General features: G+C 52.8%; 1 protein-coding gene across 1 annotated transcript; it reads left to right on the forward strand.

The window, feature by feature from the left end:
• Positions 1–351: 351 nt before the first annotated feature.
• Positions 352–9,311, forward strand: Dll1 (delta like canonical Notch ligand 1). The gene is made up of 11 exons (XM_074069931.1): positions 352–1,445; positions 1,662–1,955; positions 2,614–2,674; positions 2,921–3,178; positions 4,942–5,002; positions 5,604–5,734; positions 5,877–6,046; positions 6,160–6,376; positions 7,570–8,368; positions 8,459–8,576; positions 8,681–9,311. The coding sequence occupies exons 1-11, from the start codon at positions 1,392–1,394 to the stop codon at positions 8,684–8,686; spliced, it is 2,169 nt and encodes a 722-aa protein (XP_073926032.1). The 5' UTR covers positions 352–1,391; the 3' UTR covers positions 8,687–9,311.
• The last annotated feature ends 2,486 nt before the right edge of the window (positions 9,312–11,797 follow it).

An 11,797-nucleotide genomic window follows, 5' to 3' on the forward strand; every position in this document is an offset into this window, starting at 1 on the left:
TAACCTCGCCCCCGCGCCCTCCGGAGCCCCCTGGACGCGGCCGGCGCTAGATCAGGCGGCGGACACAGCCTTCTGGAGCGCCCGGAGGCCGCGGCCGGCAAGCTTGTCGGGAGGTTGACCGCGGGCAGGAGGCGAAGGCCGCCCCCGTGCGCCGCCAAGGGTCTGCGGGCCTGCGGCCCCGGGTGCGGAGGGGGACGCGGCGGAGGCACCAGCTCCAGGAGCTGAGGAGATTCTTGCCGCGAACATTTTGCAGGAATGTAAATGAGTGCATTTTGTGCTGTGAGGGAGGAAGGCAGAGGGGGGCTGGGGGCGGGGGCAGGGAGGACTCTGGGGGCGGGGAGGGGTGGGGGCGGGGAGGAGGGTTGCACATTTTACAGCTCACTGACCATTTGGCGATCCATTGAGAGGAGGGTTTGGAAAAGTGGTTCCTTTGTGACAGCTCTCGCCAGATTGGGGGGCTGTTCATTTGCATCTCATTAGCCATGCGGGCGGCCGGCGGGATATAAGGGCAGCAGGCGCCGGCCGGAGCCAGTCCTCGGCGCGCACTCGCGGAGACCCGGCCCGGCCGAAGCAGGTCACGGGAGAAGACGGGCACCGCGCGGAGCCTCCCACGCCCGGGCCTCCAGTCCTGTGTGCGTTTATTCGGATGGCGTTGGCTGGATTGGTTGGGAAGAGCCGAGTCTTTGCGGTGCCTCAGGAGATACAGGTCCAGAGCGCTCCCAGAGCGGCGGCCGCCGCCGAGTGACACCCAGCCGCGAACCAGGGCGCGCGCCGCACGCCCGCCGTCACCGCCGCGGACTGTCCCTCCTCGGGGCCCCGGATTATCGCCTCGCCCGTGGGATTTCGAGACCGTCGCTTTCTAATCGGCTTCGGGAGGAAGCCGCTGCAGCTCTCTTGGGAATTAAACTGAATATCTGGACGCTTCCTCCTCTTCCTCTCTTTCTTTCTCAATTTCTATCCCTCTCTCCCTCACTCCCTCTCTCCTCTCTCTCTCTCTCTCGCTCTCTCTCTGTCACATCTCTACCGCTCGCTCTCTCGCGGGGTAAGACAAAACCAGGAAGCAGGCGACCCTCACCTACCCGTGGATTGGAAGAAAGGAGGAAACCGAAAGTTGCCCTCCAGCCGCGGTCTTCAGGGCGAGTCCTTTCTCTCGCGCATCTCAGCGCCGCCGGCAGCCATCGAGGGGCGGATCTAAAGAACCGCAGCCTGCGAGAGCGGGAGACCACTCCTGAAGCCAGGACCCCCAAGTGTTCCACCTACAGCAAAGCGGGGTGCCTTCCTGCCCGCGCTCCATAGGGCACATTGACCCTCTTGGCATCCCCTGGTCTTTGAAGAAGAGAGAAGCGGTGCAAAAAGGAAACTCAAGGAGGGCGAGCGCGTCCAGCGGTACCATGGGCCGTCGGAGTGCGCTAGCCCTCGCCGTCCTCTCGGCTCTCCTGTGCCAGGTAGGGAGCCGCGCGGGGCCGCAGCGTGGTGGAGGGAGGGGAGCCCGACTAGCCGTGCAGCTGTCCCTCCGAAAGTGACTCCGGGAGTTACGACCGCGGGCCTGGCTGGCTCCGGGCCGGATGCTGCGGTGTGCTCGGCCTCCGAGTCCTCGCGAGGGCTGGCGCGCCCCGGGCCCCTCCGCAGCCGGCGCGTGCTCACGCTCCTTCCCTGCGCAGGTCTGGAGCTCTGGTGTGTTTGAGCTGAAGCTGCAGGAATTCGTCAACAAGAAGGGGCTATTAGGCAACCGCAACTGCTGCCGCGGGGGCGCGGGCCCGCCGTGCGCCTGCAGGACCTTCTTCCGCGTGTGCCTCAAGCACTACCAGGCCAGCGTGTCCCCGGAGCCGCCCTGCACCTACGGCAGCGCAGTCACGCCGGTGCTGGGCGTCGACTCCTTCAGCCTGCCGGACGGCTCGGGCGCCGACCCTGCCTTCAGCAACCCCATCCGCTTCCCCTTCGGCTTCACCTGGCCAGTGAGTGCGCATCTGGGCGCACAGGGCTGGGCTTGGAGGGAGGGGCTGGGCGCTGGAGGGGTTGGAGACTCTGGCAGCGGCAGGTGGGCCTCTCTTGCGTCCTGGACTCCTTGCTGGGAACTGCCCAGCAGACACTGGAGGGTGACACTGAGCTGGGTGAGGAGGAAGGCTGGGCATTGGATTAGTGGTCCAACGCCGGACATTTCGCATGGACCTCTGTATGTATGTCTGGTGTTGAATGAGCCCTGTAACGTGGGAGCCCCTGCTTCTAATCTCGCTGGTTGTGTCATTACCCAACTACCCAAGGAGCGACAGTCCCTACCCTCACAGTCCCATCCCAGAAGACTAATGACAGCTGCCCTCCAGGCCTATTCCACTACCCCACCCCGCCTGCTCCATAACGCTCCCTTAAAAAAAAAAAAGCATAATATCCTGTACTAACAGGCTGAGAAAACACGTCAGGAAACCACTCTTTTTAAAAGTTCTTCCATTTCCTTAAGGAAAGCGAGTGTGGTGACACCCTCCTCTCACCATTCCAGCACAAATCTGGGCCCCCAAACCTCTGTTCCTGACCTAGGGATCCCCAAAGCCTTGGGCTTTCTTGTTTTTATTTTTTACATTTCTGGTTTATAGCATGCCCCCTCTCCCTTTCTCTCAGGGCACCTTCTCTCTGATCATTGAAGCCCTCCACACAGATTCTCCTGATGACCTTGCAACAGGTAAAAACAAACTCCAAACACCAAATTGTGCAAACTGCTTCTACTTGATACATGTTTGACTTTACTTGCCCCCTCCCTCAAGAACTCAATGTCTTTAATTCTAAATATCCCCCATGAGTGCAGAGTAGAGGGTCCTTGGCCTCCTTCTCATGCTGACACCATCCCATCACCCTGACCACATTCTGCCACCCCTCAGTCCCCAGCCTCTGGGTTCTTGGTCAAAACCAACCAGAGCATCTTCTCCAGAAAACCCTGAAAGGCTCATTAGCCGCCTGGCCACACAGCGGCACCTGACAGTGGGAGAGGAGTGGTCCCAGGACCTGCACAGCAGTGGCCGAACAGACCTCAAGTACTCCTACCGATTTGTGTGTGATGAGCACTACTACGGGGAAGGCTGCTCCGTGTTCTGCCGGCCCCGGGATGATGCCTTTGGCCACTTCACCTGTGGGGAGAGAGGGGAGAAGGTGTGCAACCCCGGCTGGAAAGGCCAGTACTGCACAGAACGTGAGTCCTTGTGGTGGCCACCTTTTCTGTGGGTGTACTTATGGGAGGCTATTCCTGAGCCTCCAGGGTCACAAGATTGATTACAATAGGGGACAGTAGAGGTGTTATGGTGGGGGAACAGGCCCAGAGAGCAGAAGCTCCTTGCTAAGGTTTAATAGCCAACAAGGTCGGGGTCAGCTGTGTGTTTTAACATCCAGGAGTGTTTATCCACTATAGGAAGCTGCCTTTCTTCATCAGGGAGGAGTTCAGAGATAGGGCCAGGGGTCAGGAAGTAAGACTGCACTCCCCCTCAGGGCGTGTGCATTAGAAAGGGAGGGGAGGAAGGAAGGGAGGAACAGGGAGGGAGTGTGGGGACATGCTTTCCACTGAAGTTCTTGCTGTGTCAATGTCTCATTGAGAAGAGCTTCCTTTTCTCGCCAGAGTTGGGGTGTCAGACTTGCCCCCAGATTCCCTGTGAGGCATACTGTGTACACTGTCTTAAGAGAGGTCTTTACTCTTGTAGACTGTGGACAGCTGGAGAGTGTATGTTGAGGCTGGCCTACAAGGCTGCATGGGTGAGGGTCACACGTGCCCTATCTTGTTTGAATACTCAGCACCCTGCCTGCAAAGAAATGTAGCTGCTGACATCCACAATGCTCCTGCAGGCAGAGGGACCAGTGCCACTAGGGGTGGGGATGTTCATGTTGACTTAAGTGTGCTTCTCTCTAGCTGTCTGAGGCCTCACCTGCAGACTGGCGCCCCAGCCTGTTGGCAGGGCATTTCCCTATAGTCAGGGGTTCTGAACTTCCATTCTCCTGGCCTCAGCAGGCGAACTTTGGACTCTGTGAGGCCCAGAACCTCTGACAGGGACAGGGTAGGGGATAGGGGTGCAGTTTCTTAGCTTTATTTGTGCTGGGGCCGTGGGGGTCTTCACATTTGCAGGAGCCTGGATGTTGTTGTTGCCTAGCTTCCCATCTCCATAAGGACACTAAGCTCCTTTGAAGCCCTGCCTTGGACTGAGCTGTTGTGTTTTCTTAGGAACTGGAGGTGCTGCTCGTAAATGACTTTCATAACTGAGGAAGTGAGCACCATCCCCACACCCTTGGGCACCTCTGGTGTCCTAGGCTGCCTCCCACCCTCGCTCTCTTGGTCAATAGTTTTGAGGTAGACAGAAACCTAAACTTTTTTCTTCTTTCAAACATGGGAGTCTCTCCCTACCCCCGCTCACACGTGCCATACATTAGATCTCTGGGATAGGCAGCAGGGACACTGTTTGCTCCCATTGGCAGAAGAATGTGTGCACATGCATGTGCGCATACACACACACACTTGCTAGGGTGGCTGGGGGGGGCACGGGTGGGGGTGGCATTGTTGCGCTGGGGCAGCTGCGGGAGGGAAGAGACAATGGAGCAGCTGTCCTGCCCTGCACCCTGCACACCAGCTGTCCACTCTTATCTGCACACACACTTTCTGGGATATTAAGAGGTGGAGCTTTGTGCATAGAATTGGGAAGTGGGGGAGGAGGAGGGGGAAGACTTCTGACCCTCTCTTAGAAGAAAAGGGGATGGGGTGGGGGTGGGGGCTTCCGAGAGCCCTTTTGTCCTGGAGCCACTGTGTTAAAAAGAACGCTCATCTCAGGGCTGAGTAAAGTCCAAAGCCACTAGCCAGGATGGGCCAGCCCTCTTGTAGGCTGGGATTTGCTCAGCTAGTTTTGCCCAGCCCCACCTGGTGATGCTTGGGAAGCCCTGACATGGGGCTTAACCTGTCTTTTTATCTGTCTGCAGCAATCTGCCTGCCAGGGTGTGATGACCAGCATGGATTTTGTGACAAGCCAGGAGAATGCAAGTAAGTTTGCACAGTTGTTTTTTCATTTTCTTTTTCACCTTTCTTTGTGAGATAGTCTTATTATGTAGCTCAGACTGGCCTCAAACTTGCAGTCCTCTTGCCTCAGCCTCCCAAATGCTGGGAGGCTGGCTCATCTTTTTTTTTTTTTTTTTTTTAATTGCCCCTTTATACCTGTAGTATTTGTACTGGATGATCACTTGAAAGAATGGTAAGAAGAGTTGAGCAGGGGTTAGTATTACTCTGCTTAGTAAGGGCTTGGAAATGTATAAGGGCATGGGTTTGTCACTGACTTAAGCTCCTCGTGGTTATGAAAATGCACATGTGCAGTTTGTATGGAAAACGAGAGTTTATATCTATGGTCCTCAGACCTTGCACATGTTAGACTCCCCCAGGGTAGTTGCTGTGCTCTTAGTCAGAACCTTCCTTTGAGTTGAGACTGGGTCAGGATATTTTAAGCTTTCAAGGTGGTTACATGTTCTGCCTAGCTTGAGAACCAGTGACTTATTAATGATGAAGAGATAGTTTCTAGTGTGTGAGAATAAGTCAGTTATGAATCCAGGAATGCTCATTGTCCTTGTGACTGTATTCTGCTTCTTTCAAGGTGCAGAGTTGGCTGGCAGGGCCGCTACTGTGACGAGTGCATCAGATACCCAGGCTGTCTCCACGGCACCTGCCAGCAACCCTGGCAGTGTAACTGCCAGGAAGGCTGGGGGGGCCTTTTCTGCAATCAGGGTAAGCCCCTCTCCCTAGGGCTGCCTGGTCCCCTCCAAAGAGCCTGGACTTGCCTGGCTCTTCAGCCACTGGAAAAATAAATTCTTCCTGCATTTGACCTTGGGCTTCCTATCCTTCCTTTTCCTGTCTCCACCCCTGGCAGACCTGAACTACTGCACACATCACAAGCCTTGCAGGAATGGCGCCACCTGCACTAACACAGGCCAGGGGAGCTACACATGCTCCTGTCGACCTGGGTACACAGGTGCCAACTGTGAACTGGAAGTTGATGAGTGTGCCCCCAGTCCCTGCAGGAATGGAGGGAGTTGCACGGTGAGTCAGGTGCCCTGCACTGTCTTATCTGAGGCCAGGAGCCCTGGTTTTAAATAAAGCATGTGAGTTTCTTGGAGCAGCTTTGGAAAGCCTCTTGTGGCCTCCTTATGTAGGACCTTGAGGACGGCTATTCCTGTACCTGCCCGCCTGGCTTCTATGGCAAGATCTGTGAGCTGAGTGCCATGACCTGTGCAGATGGCCCCTGCTTCAATGGGGGGCGATGCTCAGACAACCCTGATGGAGGCTACACCTGCCGCTGCCCAGTGGGCTTTTCTGGCTTCAACTGTGAGAAGAAAATGGATCTTTGCAGCTCTTCCCCCTGTTCTAATGGTGAGGAGGTGACAGGATTGCTCAGAGACTGTCCGATGTTAACACTAAGAGCCCCTAAAACATGTGCATTTGTGTAATGGGCGTACATCACTTTGTGAACCACCTGAGTTCATGGAGCCCTTCATCCACAAAGTGAGAATAAAGTCTGCAGAGACTTTATTCTTGAGTCTGGAGGGAGTTGGGCAAGCAGGAGTGTTTGTTCTAATGCTTGTTCTATAGGGGATACCTGGGGCCAGCAGGACATGACTTGCTCAGGGTCAGCATTGTTCAGATGTCTGCTACCGTCAGTGGCTCTGAAAGCCCTACTCAGATGTGAACACAGCCATGATACTTTTGAAGGGGAGCCCAGCTCTGAGGTGTCTTTGTATAAGGAGGCATGTTCTGTGAACCAGGAGTCACTTGCTAGCATGTGATGTCCAAAGCAGACTCAGGAGGCAAGCTGGCCCTAATGATTGCTCTTTCCTCACTCCTCCTTTCTTTCCTCCCCTCTATCTTCCTCCCTCCTCCCCTACTTTCCTTCCCTCCCCCATTTACCTCTCTCCCTCCTTTCCTTCTTCCTCTCTTTCCCCCTCCCTTCCTCCTTCTCTTCCTCCTTTCCTTCCTTCTCCTTTTTCCTCCCTTCCTCCTTCCATCTTTCCCCCCTCCCTCCTTCCCTAGCTTCTTTCTCTTTCTCCTCCCTCCCTTCCTCTCTCTTTTCAGTTCTGCTGTTCTCACTAGTAGTGCAGCTGTGGGTGAACATGGTACCCTCTTTAAACCTCAGTCTCTCCTACTATAACCTGAGTCTAGTGGTGTCTGTCCCTTGTCTGGTAGTTGTAAATATGAATAATCAGGTAAAATGCTTTTCATGGTGCCTATCAAACCATGCTGATCAAAAGATACTTTTTTTTTTGGCGGTACTGGGGTTTGAACTCAGAGCCTCACACTTGCTAGGCAGATGCTCTACCACTTGAGCCACTCTGCTCAAGGTATTAGCTGTTATTATTTCCAATGTGTGGGCCTGTACTTGGACTCCTCCACGGGCTCATGTTTGAGGTCCTAGGCTATGTAGCCCTCAACTAGGGCTCTTGTGTGCCCTTGGCTGTCTGTGTATCTCAGGTGTCTATCAGTGACAGACTCATAGGCACTGCATCAGGATATTTGTTCAGGAGCATACTTGTGTACACATGTGTGACTGCTCCTGATCTGTGTTTTAGGTGCCACCTGCGTGGACCTCGGTGATGCCTACCTATGCCGCTGCCAGGCCGGTTTCTCTGGGAGGCACTGTGAGGACAATGTGGATGACTGCGCCTTCTCCCCGTGTGCAAATGGGGGCACCTGCCGGGATGGCGTGAATGACTTCTCCTGCACCTGCCCACCTGGCTACATGGGCAGGAACTGCAGCAGCCCTGTCAGCAGGTGTGAGCACTCACCCTGCCACAACGGAGCCACTTGCCACGAGAGGGGCCAGCGCTACGTGTGCGAGTGTGCTCGGGGCTATGGGGGTCCCAACTGCCAGTTCCTGCTCCCGGAGCCACCCCCAGGCCCCGTGGTGGTGGACCTCACCGAGAAGTATGTGGAGGGCCAGGGCGGGCCGCTGCCTTGGGTGGCCGTGTGTGCTGGGGCGGTGCTTGTGCTTCTGCTGCTGCTAGGCTGTGCCGCCACTGTGGTCTGTGTCCGGCTGAGGCTGCCAAAGCACCGGCCTCCAGCTGACCCCTGCCGAGGGGAGACAGAGACCATGAACAACCTGGCCAACTGCCAGCGTGAGAAGGACATCTCCGTCAGTGTCATTGGGACCACGCAGATCAAGAACACCAACAAGAAGGCGGACTTCCAAGGGGACCATGGTGCTGACAAGAGTGGCTTCAAGGCCCGATACCCCGTGGTGGACTATAACCTTGTGCAGGACCTCAAGAGTGATGAAGTTGCTGTCAGAGATGCACACAGCAAGAGGGACACCAAGTGCCAGCAGCAGGGCTCTGCTGGGGACGAGAAGGGCGCCCCAACACTCAGGGGGTGTGTGCTGTGGGAAGGGAAAAAGGGCTATGTTTCTATTTGAGTGTGTTTCCTCCTGTTTATCATGGTTCTCTATGGTTTTTGTTTTAGTGGGGAAGCACCTGAGAGAAAAAGGCCCGAGTCTGTCTACTCCACTTCAAAGGACACCAAGTACCAGTCAGTGTATGTCATATCTGAGGAGAAGGACGAGTGTGTCATAGCAACTGAGGTCAGTGTGCTGGGTAGGGACATGGTGGGGGGCGCAGGGAGATGCGGAGAAGATACATCTCGGTCTGCCACTAACTTCCCATTCTGTCTCCTGGGCCCCTCTAGGTGTAAGATGCAAGTGATATGGCGAAGTTCCTGTTTCTCTTAAATAAAATTCCAAGGATATAGCCCCAATGAATGCTGCTGAAAGAGGAAGGGGGGCCCAGGGGCTGCTGCTGAGAAGCAGGTTCTCCTCTCGGAGTGGGCAGAGGCACCAACCCACCTGGCCAAGGGCTCCGGTGCCATTGCCCTGCCTGCTGGACATCCCGTTGCACTATGAACAGTTGCTTTTGAGAGTATCTATTTAAATGGACGGAAGCATGCACTGCCGATGTGTCTGTCTTGGATTCTTATGAGCCAGTCTTTCCTTGAACTAGAAACACAAACTGCCTTTTTCGTCCTTTTTGATACTGAAACGTGTTTTTTCTAGATGGAAAAAGCGTGTGTTATTTTTTGGATTTGTAAAAATATTTTTCACGATATCTGTAAAGCTTGAGTATTTTGTGATGTTCATTTTTTTATAATTTAAATTTTGGTAAATATGTACAAAGGCACTTCGGGTCTATGTGACTATATTTTTTGTATATAAATGTATTTATGGAATATTGTGCAAATGTTATTTGAGTTTTTTACTGTTTTGTTAATGAAGAAATTCCTTTTTAAAATATTTTTCCAAAATAAATACTATGAATGACAACTGGCTGGCCCCTCACCATTTGCCTCTTGCTGCAGGCTCCTTGCACACCCATTCCACCAGATCAGTGAAAAATGTCCTGTGCCTCATCTGGAGCTCCCCACTGGCTGTCATGAGCTGCCTCTGTCATAGTGGCAGGACTGTGAAGCAGCTCATTGAGCTAAAACACGTCTTGATGCCATATTTGAGTGGTACTGAGAAATTTCGGAGAGCTGGTTACTTTCTCTGAACCTTATTATTTTTCTTAATACTGGAACAAAGCTTCATTTGGAGTCAGATACCTACAAGGCACTATTATATTGCTATGGCAAAGCCTTTTGTCTTATGATATCACTTAGCATTCATTTGTGAATTTAGTTGATCCAAAGAGTTAATTGTTTTCTAATTCAAGCATAGTCATGGAGGGACAGATAATAATAACAATAAATTCACTCTTTATTGAGTGCCCGTTGTGTTGTGTGCCAGGCCACCTCTCCAGTCCTGGGGGCATGCTCATGAAGCAGGTGTTGTCATTCTCATGTTACAAATGAGAAACAAGTTACTGACTCCAGGTTCACTGCATCAACAGTAGGATCCAGGCACAGAGGCTCGACCCTAGTTGAATCATAAGTCGTATTTGCCAGAGACTTAGCTTCTCTTGACAGAAGGATTTGGGATCTCAGACCACTCTGCAGTTGGCATTGTGCAGATGTTAGCTCTGTCACATGGCAAGTCCATGCTGGGAAAGCGGGGGCCTATTTCTGGGATCTGAAGTGTCAGGCAGTGGGATGGAACCACCTGAGCCTGGTTAGCAAAGGAGGAGGCAAGGCAGTTTCCACACCACTTTCTATGTCCACAGGAGTGTATGGGGGCCCAGCAGGTTTGATGCTGACAAGACCCAGCCTTAGAGGGGGATTGAATACCACTGAGAAGCCCCAAACATTCAGCTGGTGCTTCTGTGTCCAACACAACCCAGCCTTGCCCTGACCCAATGACCACTTTGTACTGTCATTTTGGAATAATGCTTAACAGCCAGGACTTCTAGTGAACTAAATCTGTCCTCCCAGAGAAGCAAGGCAGAGCTGGGGTGGGGGGAGCCTCCATTCTCTGTGCCTTCCTCTTTTAACGGTATGGCAGCATTTTCCAGGGTCCAGAAGTGGTTTCCAGAGCTCTCTGCATTTAGTCCTGTTGAAGGAAGTGTGACCTAGCAATAGCTCCACTTCCACTCCCACCAGCTCAGGTCGGGTGATGAATGAAATCTCATCACGTTCAGCATACGTAACATGCTGGGTTCCTGTGAAGCCCATTCCTCAGAGCACTGAAACAATCTCCCTTTCATCTTCCCAGGCTTCTTGTAAAATTACAATGATTCATCTTTCATCTGGGGCAAGCAAGGGACCTGCCTGCCTAAGGAGAAAGTTGGTGATTTAAAACTTCAGGCTGTGAATACCAGTGCCCTGTTGGAAGAGGTGACTTTGTCCTTTCAAAGTTGACATTTTATCTGAGCTTGGATAGGTTCTCAGACTTTGTGTTTATGCTACTTGTAGTGGGAAATTCAGGTACACTGGTTAAAAACAGCCATATAAAACCATGGACGTGTATAGGCCAGTGGCGACTCACCACACCAAATGGCGCCCAACCACTATTAGCCTCCAGTCATGCCCACCAAGGCCTGCCCGGCTCTTCTCTCCAAGTATGCACAGGAATGAGGAAGGAGGGATGGATAAATGCACTTAAAATGACAATGTAAAATAGCAGATCCTCTCAACAGGAGTAGTGCTCAGGCTAGGCTCCAGCATTTCCAAGTTCTAAGGAGTGTCAGAATGTGGAAACTCAGTGAGACCACAGGCCAGGGAGGAGAGAGGGGCATACACTCACCTTTAGATCCTTTTTCCCTTCATTTCATTGGATATAAGTTTGTACTTCCATAAGCATCACGAGAATAGTGCAAAGAATCTCATTAAAATCATCGTCTAAGCAGTTTTCTATTCCATTACCGTCCACGTTTATTGGTATGCTTCATAGTAAAGGCAAACCCTCCCATATTGGCTCATTCACCTCCATGTAGACTCCTGCATGCTCTTTACCTGACAATGACAGCTGTGGCCATCCTTTCTTGATGTCACAGATGGGGCAGCAGAGCTGAGCTGGACTGGCCTTTTGGTGGAGCCGATTGGCAGGCCCCTGTCTGAGTGCCATCTTGCTTACAGGTTCATTGAGTGCTCATTAGAATTTGCTTTTGCAAGCATCCTTGGTTCCTTTTGGTGGGCAACAACAGCGATTGCATTATTAATTTTGTATTTGGGAGGCTCAAAACAACAACAGGCAACAAGGTATAGGTGGACAAGCTACACAAGGGCTCCTCAGAGGGGCTCAGTGCAAGGGCTTCCTCACCCTCCAGAAGGATTCACGGTTTGCTTCCTGCTAAGAATTGCTGAGATTGTGCTCAATACAGACACCACCACCAGCAGCAAAGTACTTTTGCTCCCTGAAATGAACTTGTATCTGAT

The sequence above is a fragment of the Castor canadensis genome, chromosome 1 (assembly GCF_047511655.1).
Source record: "Castor canadensis chromosome 1, mCasCan1.hap1v2, whole genome shotgun sequence".
NCBI classification, from domain to species: Eukaryota; Metazoa; Chordata; class Mammalia; order Rodentia; family Castoridae; genus Castor; species Castor canadensis.

Bases quoted from the DNA above. Each gene is read 5' to 3' on its own strand.
- Dll1 (XM_074069931.1), top strand. From the start codon at position 1,392: ATGGGCCGTCGGAGTGCGCTAGCCCTCGCCGTCCTCTCGGCTCTCCTG. The intron at 3,179-4,941 runs GTGAGTCCTTGT...ATCTGTCTGCAG, and splicing joins AGGCCAGTACTGCACAGAAC to CAATCTGCCTGCCAGGGTGT. The intron at 6,377-7,569 runs GTGAGGAGGTGA...TCTGTGTTTTAG, and splicing joins CTCTTCCCCCTGTTCTAATG to GTGCCACCTGCGTGGACCTC.